Raw genomic sequence first — 12,636 nt, forward strand, 5'->3', positions numbered from 1 at the left:
AGATAGCTATAACATCTGGTTTGCAGTTATGAGATAGGGGCACTCCTAGTGAGAACTGGGACATAAACAATGGGTTTTCCATATGTAAGCATGTCTGCAATTGTGAGGATAGTTGAGAAACCATTTTGAGATTTACCTGGACATTATAGACTTCATGATTGTATTTTCTATAAAACAGGTCCCCTCTTATTACGTAATACATAAACTCTTATTCCACTTGAGCCCAATTTACAATGAATAATGATACATAAGCATGAAAGACAAAGTCAGCAAGAAAACAGGAGGGAAAATGTAGTAATATATCCATACCGTGTACTTCATTCGATTCTTCATTGGAGACCTCTCATTTAGTGTCCCTTTCATTAGTACGCTCAAGATGCCAGATGCTTCTTTCCATTGGTGTTGTCTTAAAAGCTTCAGAAGAAAATGGCTTAGTCTAATACGATGTTCCATTCGTACATTGTATAAGGGCTGGGGATAGGATGGCTTCATGAAAGATAGATGTATTCTCTTAGCAGCTGTTGCAGGTTCGTGATAGCAACCATTTTCAATCCTCTCTCCAACCTTTCTTTTGCCATGATTGTCTTTGCGAGCATCTTCACCAAACTCCATCACGCAGTTATCTGACATTATTGTTCATGCACTCAAATAGGCCTTGCTTAAAACCCTAGAATTCCTTAACTCCCTGCACTTATAAAACCAATTATAGATTCCAAACCAAAGAAAATTGATTGATCAATTACTGCTTTTACAAATAAAGCGTTCTCCATTAATTTTAATTACTCCAAAATGTTAGACATGGCAAAACACTCATGGAAGTATTTCTAACTGGACTCTTGAATACTTGAACAACGTAAGCACACATCCTTGCTGAGATTTGGGGTCTTATTTATAGATAGGCGGCTGGTCTTCAGATAAGATCTTATCTACTGGCCTCTATAATTGAGATGCCTTCTTATCTTCACCATTGTCTTATTAGATGAGCTGGCTTCTTCACCATTGTCTTATTGGTGAATCTTTACTGTTGAGGCTAGTGGCAGGTCTTTTCATACGCAAAAGTATTCTTCAATTATCAAATTATTCAAGTGCAATGTAGGAAGAAGATTTGAAAATTTTTTGAAAGTAAATACAAACTGCGCAAGAAGGGCAGAGCTATCATCACCCATGGTAATTGAGGATATGAGAGATGAAAAGAAAGAGACTTGCAAGGTAGTGGAAAAGACTTAAATTAAAACTTCAACTGATGAAATTGAATTAACTAACAATAATAAATCTTGTGCAAAATCCGTGTTGAACCCTGCAATAGTCGAAACGAATGATAACTTCCAATTCCCGAAGTGGATGCAAATCCAAAATTCAAATTTGGAGAACGTTTGGAAGGCAACTAATGAGAGTGTAAATGGAGGACGGAGGTACAAACCAACTGAAATTAATGGGAGGATGCAGGCCCATTTAAAGTCAAACCACCTGCCCAATGAGAAAGCCAAAAGGGGCAAATTAATGATGAAGAATGGGGCACAGTATAACACCCCTTTGGGAGAAGATCAACCTCTAGGGCCTGTTTGCACCAGTACTCTGTAGGAAGAGAAGGAGAATGGTTTGATTGAAGAAAGTGAGAGACTTTGCAGACAAACAGAACCTGACCCTAGGGCAAGTAATCATCAGGAAAATGAAACAAAATTGACAAACAGGACTGTAAATGAGGGATTTTTTTTGTGAAACTAAAAGGTATGGTTTTATGAAACTAAAATAGTAAACCCTGAAAGATTAGTTCTGTGAGCTTCAATTTGTCCAGTTTAATGAAAGATTAGTTTATGATACATTTAAGTTTTAAACTTCATATTTATTTATTTATTTATTTTGGACTTGTGGAGATGAATGATGATTTGTACTTCTTCATTATATGAAGAGCATAATTGCAAATACATGATCAATAAAAAGCAGCAACAAAAAAGAAAGTAACAAACTTCCATCAGTTCGAAAGGATGTTCCTTTCCATACTAACAGACCAATCCCCTTTTGGATGCAGGGCCCTGAGCAAAAGATTGAAAGATTACTCCCTCACCCCTATTCTATCAGAACCCCCACCTTCGGACTCAGTGGAATGGTCTGAATAGAGAGGAAGTTCAAATCCCTCAAACTGTTGGATTTCACGAAAGCCGATTCAGCAATGGCTACTTTACTGAGAATCCAAGTAAAATGAAACAGTAAAAAAGAAACAAACGAAACAGGCATCCACTCAGTCCAAATAAAAAAAGCAAATTCGACAAGAGGAAACCAGATGAAATAAGTAGCAAACTACAGATAAAAAAAAAAAATGAAAGAAACTGATTCACAAAAAATATATATATGTAGGATGACAGTTATTTTCATTACCAGCTCCGACAGTCACCCAAGTGCAGATTAATCCATAACAAAGATAATGACCAGAGAAGAGAAGAAAAAAAAAGTAAAAAGAAAAATCAAGTAACTAGAACTCGCCTGAGCTGGGATTTCTGCCTGTGTTACTTCTCGATGACGATGGTTAAGTGGTACACCAGATTCGATTGCAAGAGATAATGCTCCAGTTGATCAACACTCAAGTTTGTCGCCGCGGTTTAGGACTTTGGGTTCTGGTTGGATGTTGGCCTGACTTCAGAAGAGCTTCCTAACGGATGATTTATCCTTGAGCAACAATGGTGAATGCTTAATACCACGGGGAGGACGCCAAGAAGATGATGCGAGTGAGTTTCTCCCGTCAGCTGCGAGTAAAGCTTTTAATGGTAGAGGCCGTAGATCCTTTTATTCACATAGAAATTATGATCGGAACGAAGAAGATGGTGCGGGTGCGGTGACTGACGACCGGAACGGGTGCCGTGAATGGTAGTGGTGGGAAGCAGGCCAGAGGTGTCGTTCGGCGATACAGAGGAAGGGTACAGAGAGAGAGTGTACAGAAGGAAGGAGTGAGAGAGAAGGAGCGGCAGCCGGATTTCGTGAGGACGACGCTGGAGATGACACCACTGCAAAGGTCTCCGGTTTCTGTTGCCGTCAAGCTCCGTTCGTTTCTGCTCTATCTATGATGAACAGTATTTCGGGTAGGTTCGAGTGATTAGAAAGAACTATGGGGGGAAAGAGAAAATGAGAGAGATGTGATGAAGAATGCCCCCGCTGCTAGGATTTGCAGCGGCAGTTCGGTTGAAGCGACAATGGAAGGGGAGGAGGGGGCGGAAATCTGTGGAAGAAAAAGAAGAAAGGAAAGGGAGAAGAGAGAAAGGTCGGAGGAGCAGAGAACCGCCGGGAGGGGTGCCGTCGCTGCGCCTCTCTTCTTCGTTCGAACGGGGAAGAGGAATCCTCTTTGATTTCTCATTAGCCCGAATGAAAAAGCTTAAGTTGTACTAGTGGCAGTTTAGTAATTTTTCGTACGTTCGGGGGGCATTGTTGTAACGTCGGAAAAATTGAGTTAAATCGTATCCAGGGTGAATCGGGGTCTTCTAGTTCGATGGTGGGAATTTTTGGGCCAACAAAGGGAGGGTTGAGATGAATTTGACCGCGGAGTAGGGTCGTGCATGTGCGGGCCTCTGAGATTGGCGGAAACATAATAGGGTATTTTTGGCTAAAATTTTATAGGGTGGGGATTTTTGAAATTCTGAATCAACAGGACAAGCAGCGGCCTTCATCTTCTAGTTCAAAACCTTGAGATTCATGGAAGCTGAGGCCGAAGTCCACTGAAGTCTTTTTGTGGTATAGTGCTTTCTGTATGTCTATGGTCTATCTGTTCTTTTGCTTTTTGTTTATGTAGTTCTAGATTAAAGCAAAAAGCATATTTTTTCTAGCTAGATTTTATGTGGTTTGGAGTTTGGGCAGTAAGTTGTTTCCAGAAGACTCACTTTGTCCACCTTCCCCTCGAGTTCTAGAGTTTCATGTCTCTACTTTCGCTTTCCCGGTTTTGCTGTTAAAATTTCTCTTATCTAACAAGACCGACGATACTCCCATATACGAAACAGAGGTGTCTGCTTCATTTGTTCGTCAGGGTAATTTGGCAAAAATTGCTGGAAATTTAACTTAGTTTAGTTTGTTTATGAATCGGTCTATTGTTCTCTTATGAGTTACGATACTAATTTTGGGTTTCCTTCTGATTTAGTAGCCATAGTGATTGATGCATGCGCTTATTTTTAGACCCTTTGAAACCCCTATTCTTACATGCATTTTTCGTCTTGCCAAGCTACTTGTATTTCGGAGGTTGAATCTACTTTTATTTGCAAGTGTTCCTTGTTGAATTCTCCTCCACCTCATTTATTTATTTTTTCTTGTGTCACACTTTTTGCTAATAAATCATGTATTGAGACCACATGATTTGTTTTTTCGAGCCTTACTTTGCACCATTGCGTAGAATTTGTTAATGATCAATGCCATAGATCAATTAGTTACATTTTAGTAGTTCTATTGTCTTTGTGATTTGCTCATATTACACTCCGTCAGAGGATATGGAATTCATCAGACAGATGAATGATTTGGGGCTTCCTGTTTCCTTCAGCACAAACAAAGAGGCAAGTCCAGATTTTTCTTTTTCCTTTTTAACTTTTGTTGTTTCTATAGTGACAATGGTGTTGCAGTGTATTTAATATGTTATCAATGCTGTATTGCTCTGCAACACAATGTTGCATTGTTGCATAAGAAGATAGCCATCCGACATCCGAATATAATTTCTCTTATGGGCCATTGCATTCACAAAGAAACTATATTTTTTGTTTATGAATTGATGCATAATGGATCTATTGAAACACAATTGCATGGTATCACTTTATTTCTTATCCAAGGTCAGTGGAAAGGATGTTAAAAGATAGTGAAAGAGTAACAGTTTAAATTTGTCACCTTGCCCTAGAGGCAGCAATGTGAGTTTATCAGTTTGTTAAGCAACACTCATTTATTTTTATTTTTTTAAGTTCTTCTCATTTACCTGATTTTGTAGTTTCATGTAATCCATTCTAATTTTTTGTCATCCATTGACTCCAATTTTGTGATGTAGAGGCTTAGAATATCTACATGAACACTATAATCCTCAATGATCCATAGAGATTTTAAGTCATCAAATATTCTTATAGATTCAAACTTCAATGCAAAGGTAAAAAAAAAAGTCTGAATCAATGAGATTATCATATTTTTTCACCAATAATGTTTTATTGTTAAAATTGAGACCAATCGGTCTCTTATTAAGGCTCTTTATAATCAATAATATGTTATATATTGTTGATTTACAATTTTTCATTATTAATCTCTTGTATAACTCTTTAATTCCTTATTTCATACATATTTTGACATTTTGTCTTGATTCTGATTTGGGTGATTCAACTCAATTGGTATGCCAATTGAGCTTATTTATTACGTGTTGATTTTTGTTTTTCTCTTCATTTAATGTCTTTTGTGAACCCTGTTGAACTTTATAATGTGCATATTCTAGTAGTTATAAACTTTTGTGTAAAACTTTTCTTCCATTTTTTCTTTTCCCCTAAATTTATCTGGTAGACTTTTAAGGGATACTATACTAGTACACCGCATTCTGGTTGTAGACCTATCATATGTGATATTTATGTCAATTTATACTAGTACACCGCATTCTTTTGGACAATCAGAATAACACTAGAAATATCCTTTGGTACCTCAAGGTTTCACCACCTTGAATAATTCGTGGTTTCACCACTTTGGCGGGTCGGCAGGCTGCTGTTCAGCTTCCCAAGAATAATTCATGGTTTGGCGGGGTTGGGGAAGTACAACCATTCTATAAGATTGTAAAGATGCTCTTACAAATTCCATATGGAAGCATCAAATTTGGCCTCACCAAGGGAATTTTACCTATTGGAGTCCCATAAAAATGCCTCTGCTTGGGTATCTCATAGTTTCAACTCACGTTACATGGACACAGAGCCAATGCTCACTGATATGGCTATTATGATTTATAGATTTTTGGGAAGTACAGGTTTCACATGAATGTATCTTATTAATGGGGATGCCATCATACATTTCAGCATACATATCTATTTATGCATGTCCAAGGGAAACATTGAAAATCTTTCATCCATATCCATATTTATTGGACGTGTTCAATAAAGGCATTGCACTTACAATTAAAGTGTCTAAGTAACATGGTTGAAAGTTATCACCACCTATCCATGGTTATGTAGTTGGCTGTTGTGGCAGTCCAGTCGACTCAAACAAGCTTATTCCTTCAATGGAACTAGATGGTGGTTCTGGTCCCTATCCCTACAGGTCAAAGGTGGGCACATTTACTTGTTGAATGTGTAATCTCATATATGATCTAGAGCTAGGGGTGCAGGGATAAGGGGGCAGTAGCAATTTTGTCATTTTTTGGGAAATTTGTTTCAGAAGGTATATGTTGCTCTTTGTGAACTAACATTCTCTCTAATATTTGCAGATGTAAAAGATATAAAATGTGTGATCAATTATGATTTCCCGTAAAGCCTTGAAGATTATGTTCACAGGATCAGATGAACAAGTAGTGCAAGTGCTAGAGGGACTGCTTTTACCTTATTTACTCATGCAAATGCAAAGTTTGCCAGAGATCTTATTAAGATCCTACAAGATGGCAGACAAGTCGTTAGTCCAACATTGGTTGCAATGGCCCGGTCAAGTGGTTCTCATGGTGGAGGTATGTTTCTGACAATTTTCTCTATTACATGTTTAAGAGATGGGTGGGTTTTCAGTTGACTTGAAATGATTTTCATGTATGTGTTTTGACAGGTTCAGGGGGGAACTTCTGCTCAAGGGGATGGGGATGTGGTGGTTTTGACAATCGAGCTTGTTTTGATTTCTGGATGCAACACCGTACCACTTGGTACAAGGAAGCCTTGGTAGCGCCTATTCTTCAGTGGGACGGTGAACTGTGCTGACAACATAGGTGTGAATAACCTATACATCATTTTTGTGAAAGGGATCAAGGGTCGTCTCAACAGATTGCCGTCAACCTGTGTTGATGACATGATGATGGCCACCATGAAGAAGGGGAAGCCTAATCTCAAGAAAAAGGTCATGCATATTGTCATTGTTCGATAACAAAAGCCATGGTGCCAAAAGGATGGTGTCTACATGTACTTTGAAGGTCAATTATTTTTCATTTTGTTCTGTTGTTTTCTTTCTTTGTTATGTTTTATGTTTTCTTTTTGTTCCCTTTCAAATGCACCGGTATATCTAATCAAAGTTTTTTTCATTTTTTCTCTTCTTTATTGTTTTTTTTTTTTCCATGAGATTTTAAAGCTTCATGTCTTTAATCTGATTATGATGGCTCTTTTTATTGTATTCGTCAGTAACTTGTATTTTGTTAGCATCGAAGTAACTTGTATTATGTTAGCATTGAACGTTAAGATCATAAGATTTTTTTAAGCTTGTTCTTCTGTGCTATTGTAGGCAGTAATTTTATTTTTATGTTGTGCTCAAAGTATTGCCTAACTCATAGCACTTTGACAGTTAACTATTAAGTCAATGGCTTTTGAATGGTGGGTCCCAACAAAATTCATAGGTATAGTTACTCTGTACTACAGTGTGGTCATTAACTAGTAATTAGTGTGAAGAGATGCCAATGCTTTTGGAGTTGTACTTATGGAACTCCTAATGGTAAGAAAGTCTATGGAAAATATGGCACCAGCTCAATGCCACTATTGTCACATGAGTATGTTTTGTTCTTAATCCCCATCTAGGCTGGAAAGTTTATAGGAAATTGGTAATCAAATTCTTACCATACATGTGGAATGAATCCTAACCATGGATCAATGCCAAATCTACAGGCATGATGCGGTTTATATGGGGGCTACTAGTAAACTAGGAGGAGGCTATAAATTCAAATTTATGAGGGGCAGTACAATCTACTTATCCCTTTTATAACCTACTTTTTCTCTACCTTAATTTTTAGAAAAAAATAACTTACCTTAATTTCCAGAAATACAGACTTATTTTTTTATAACCTACTCTTTCTCTCTCTATTTGTCTCTACCTTAATTTCATAAATAACCTAAAAAATAATTAAAAACCTATTTTTGCAACCACTATTATAATATATAAATTTTAATTTATTTTAAGTAATTTTTTTCTAAGATACTTTTACTAAAAAATACCTTCTCAACTTATTTTTTCTATACAATAATTTAATTTCTTCAAGCCCCTGCCCCTCCGCTAGTTGATAATTTATATGATTGTTGGGAGTATATCCAAACTCTAACAAAATTATTAAAACTTTTTTTATTGATTGTAAAGTCCTTTTAAAGTACATTTAAGCTTGACCACAACAATACAAATACTTCATATTCGTTATTATTCATTACATTCCATTCGCATGTGATATTACATGAGTACTATAATATGTTAAAAGCCAAAACTGCCCATTCGTTATTCTTCAATATCTATCTATAATTGTTAGAATTCATCTATACCCAACTGTCAATATTTTGATTCCATCACAACGATAGCCAAGAAAAATGACAACCTTCTTTATTATAAACTAAACACTGGATACCATCCCTAACGGTGGAGAAGACAATGCTCATTTGGTAACCCAAGAATAAACATCTTTGAGTTGCTTGCAATGGCAAATTTGGTAATGGGCAATGTACTGATAGGGGTGTTTAATTGTGATAGTCCCTCCAAAATCTTGGTTGGTTTTACTCTACTATCGTCAATATTTAGTTTCGGTAAGGATTTTTCAAGTTATGAGATCATCATCTTAACAAGTTAAGAACAAAGAGGGGTAAAAACAATAAAAACATTACCTTTAACTCAATTCTCTCAAAGACATGCAAAGAGATGGACTTTGACATTCACCATAATAATTGTCGTCAAGAAACATCTAGTATTTCGGCAACGCTGAGGGATATGATTTAGATAACATCTAGTTGCACAAGACCAAGGAATAAGCTTCATAAATTAGAAAGCAAAACCCATACCTCTTGATTAAACCATGAAATGGTGGTAGGGTTCGATATTACTACCGAAATTGGACATAGCAATTGATTATATGGTAGCTTATATCTAATCAAAGCTAAAAAGCTAGTGGGATTAATAGGTATTGGAATTTGGACCATGTCAAGTGCAAAGGAAAAATCAAATGTGATAAACAATTGGACATAGCAATTGTTTTTCTTGTTGTTGGTTTAAAAAAAAACCTCAAAATCAATTTGCTTGAAAATAGATTATTTCTCAAAACAAAAACACAAGAAACATGTTAATGATTGTGTATGTGTTTTTTGTTTTCAAAATTGGAAAAAGAAAAACAAATGAAAACATTCATGTTGTGGAACGCCCACATAAAGTCACCTCCCCCATTCTCACTCAAACCTCCCTTCTTCCCAAACCAAATTTCTCCGATATTTCCATTTTTAACTAAAGGGAAAATTTTCAAAGTACCTTTATGGTTTAGGAATTTGACTAACTCTACTCCTATTGATTACATATTGTCTTAAAATACCCTTATATTTATGACAAATTGACTAGCTTTATCAGCCCCTACCATTAGTATCCGTTAATGTTCCATCACAATCCAAGCACATGTGACACCACATGACATATAATTGTTTTTAAAATCCAATATTACCCTTTTGTGGGCAACAATTAAACCCGAAAAAAAATATAAACAAAATATTACTCTTTTGCAAAATTTTATGAAGACAACATCAAATCGTAGTTGTAGGATTGTTAAGAGTTTCGGTTTGCAATATCTAAACCTCGAAGAAAGTTATCAATCAAACAATATTTTAACCTAGATAAAAGAGAGACTCCCAATTGTATGATCACTTAGACTATATTATTGACAAATGAAAGCCAACCAATTTAATAAGAGTGAAGGAGACGACACAAATTACAAATCATTTTCAAGGGAATGATGATGAATGTGCAAATCTATTGCACAGGCCTAGAGACAATAAGATTAGGTGCAATTAAATTTTGTTCGAATGAAGAAGTCCAGGGTTTTGCACCTATTGTTCTTTGGCAACCTATTCTCTAGCTTCCAAGTATTGCTTTGATAGTTTTGGTATCAAAATCATGGAAGGGTTTGAAACAAAATGACAAACAAGGTAAGAAGGGGAGGGGGTTTTCAAATCAAATGTTTTTTTTTCATGGGTTGATGGTACTTGTTATTATATTTGTGTTTCAAAGTCCAAATGTATTGCACATAACTTGTATTAGGGCAAATACTACACTGGAGACAAGAGCTCAAGGGGTTTGGGTGGCTATTGGCCTTTGATATTATTATCTACTTGATCAATCGTGTTTTTATGTGAATTTGAATCAAGTAATATGAATTTTAGAAAGTGAAGTTAGCAAAATTTCGCTATCAATACACGTTTTCTTTTAAGAAGTGAAAGAAAGGATTGCACCTATAATTATACGTTTTGAGTTTGATTTTTATTTTTATTTTTTGCTTGTGAACAACTTTAGATTGTTAGGAAGAGAAGCTTTTAAACTAATCAGGCAATTACATAAAACCTAGCTAATAAAATTTTAAACCATTAAAGATTTCAATTGTGTACCTCACATTTGTGAAGCTATGGACCTGTTAAGATCATTACCCCGAATCAATAACTGCACATTAACTTCTCTCACATGGTGGTTGTGATTTTGGATGGCCTTACTAACCTTATCATCTACATAGCCCTTGACAGTATCCTTATAGTCATTGATTTTTTTGTTTATCATTTGGGTTTAATTTTGAATTTTTTAATAGCACAAGACAAATTTATCATTTCATTTTTTTGTTAGGTCTAACGGTGATGACAGTTATTAGAAACCTTATGGGTATTTAAAATAAAAGGGGGTAAAGCTAATCATTTATTCATGACCGTGAATTGTCAATAAAGTTATGAATATTTTAAGTGATTCTTTAAATTGTAAGTGTAAGATTATTCAAGGAAAAAATCTACTTTAGTACCCTTAACTTTGGGGGTAGTGTGAAGTTAGTACCCAAACTTTCAAAAAGTGTAAAGTTGGTCCAAAACCGTTAGGGGAGTTAAGTATCATGTGAAAGGATAAAAATGCTCTTCACCTATTATCTAATTTTCTTATAATTGATATTCAATCTCTAACCATTAATTCCGATATCAAGCTGGTTATGGATTCATTTGGTCTGTACCACATTGGGGTGTCAAGTTGGTATGCCAAAACAAGGAAGTGTTCCCACCATTCCCTACATTGTGTGCCAAATTGCTTATCAAGGGACTCGTGTGGCTCAGTTAATTACTCGATGGGGAAACTGTGCACCAATGCTTTGATGGGAGCAAAGCCTAAGATCGAATTTGAAACTCTTCCAAATAGGCAAACAACCATCACTCATGACCACGAGCTACTTATACCATTCTTCACTTCACATTCCTCTGTCACACCCTTCTCTTTTGTTCCAATGATCACTGAACTTGTTCGCACAAACTTGAGGACTCCCAAGTGTATTACACCATGATTCAACCCTAACCCCCGTAGCCCTAAAATGTCTACCACCATCATCACCATCACCACCCTCCTCTCCATCCTCCTAACCATAACCATCTACCCTATTACAACCACTGCTCTATCCTCCATTATAGGGATTGACTCGTTTTTCTCCTAGCATTCACGTCTTGCCCCACATGCCTCCAACGATTCTTTCCTTTCCCCCTCCTTGTCTACTCCCTCCTCTCCCTTGAAATCACAGTCCCCGTCCATGTGAAATTCGTTGGCTCTTTCTCTAGCCACTCCCAATATCTTTTCTCTTATTTCCTTCACGTCACACCATATTATTTGATCGATTCCATGCCATCGGACCCATTCCTCAACACCTTGCCATAGAACCCCAAATCCCAAAACATATTTTCCTTTATGCGGCTAGAACATATATGCTCACCGTTATCACCTCCATTATCCAATTCTTATTTCTGTCAAACCCATTATCATTAAATCATTATTAAGAAAAATAGCTTATCCTTGAACAAGAGATCCATCTCTCTACTTTGGCCCTCTTTGCAACAGTACCCACTAACGAATCATCAACTTCAACCACCACCTCGCTTTCTGACAAATCATGGAAGAAAGCCCATCAAGAGTCTCCTGAATGCTTGCTTTGGTTCAACCTGGATATATGCTTGAAGTGTGGTGACCTTGTTGAAGCTTGTAGCTTTTCGCCTTTACGATGATGCTCCTAATAAGGGGTTTTGAGATTTTCAGCAAATGGGTATTGATGGAGTTGCTCCACATTAGATTGGCTGCTGCAACGGAAGACCTAGTGATGGCGTTTGATTTGATTAAGAAGATTATAAATTATGACATCCTGTCGAAGTTGATGTTGTACGGATCGACGCTATTTGGGTTCTGTAAGAAGGGGGGAGCGGATAAGGCTTACGAGATTGATGCCCATATGTAGTGTCTGGGGTTTGGGCGGAGGAGCTCGAGCTTGTTGCATCGTTACGATTTAGTTCAAGTATAATAACAATGAACGATGTCTATTTTTTCGAAGGGTAGTTTTAATATTTTCAAAAATTTTAAGTTGACTGACTGGAGGGACCGACTTGATTCGGATACTAAATTGACGCTTACCCCCAAATTCAGGTACTAAAGCGGAATTATTCAATTTCTTGAAATTTAAGAGCAATTCAAGACTTCAATTCCCAAAATAAGGTTGAAAGGGCA

The 12,636-nt window shown here is 36.6% G+C and overlaps 1 protein-coding gene and 1 long non-coding RNA gene across 4 annotated transcripts in view; one reads left to right on the top strand and one right to left on the bottom strand.

The window, feature by feature from the left end:
* LOC104599522 (TAF RNA polymerase I subunit A) overlaps positions 1-3,337 on the bottom strand; it is a 47,691-nt gene extending 44,354 nt beyond the window's left edge. The window contains exons 1-2 of one of the 2 annotated variants that reach the window (XM_010262096.3): positions 2,482-3,337; positions 310-685 (exon numbers count right to left, since the gene is read on the bottom strand). In XM_010262096.3, the coding sequence (XP_010260398.1) occupies positions 310-630 (321 nt within the window). In that variant the 5' untranslated portion in view covers positions 631-685; positions 2,482-3,337. The remainder of the gene's footprint in view (positions 1-309; positions 686-2,481) is intronic. The other variant, XM_088887296.1, reaches the window with a different exon arrangement.
* Positions 3,338-3,472: 135 nt separating this feature from the next.
* On the top strand, positions 3,473-7,288 carry LOC104599523 (uncharacterized). 2 transcript variants are annotated; one of them, XR_735527.3, is made up of 3 exons: positions 3,495-6,250; positions 6,410-6,643; positions 6,736-7,288. It is a non-coding gene; the product is annotated as an uncharacterized LOC104599523 (long non-coding RNA). The 2 variants fall into 2 exon arrangements; XR_002022775.2 differs by having other exon boundaries at positions 3,473-6,643.
* Positions 7,289-12,636: the final 5,348 nt, after the last annotated feature.

This window comes from Nelumbo nucifera, chromosome 1, assembly GCF_055504915.1.
Source record: "Nelumbo nucifera cultivar China Antique chromosome 1, China Antique-T2T, whole genome shotgun sequence".
NCBI lineage: Eukaryota > Viridiplantae > Streptophyta > Magnoliopsida > Proteales > Nelumbonaceae > Nelumbo > Nelumbo nucifera.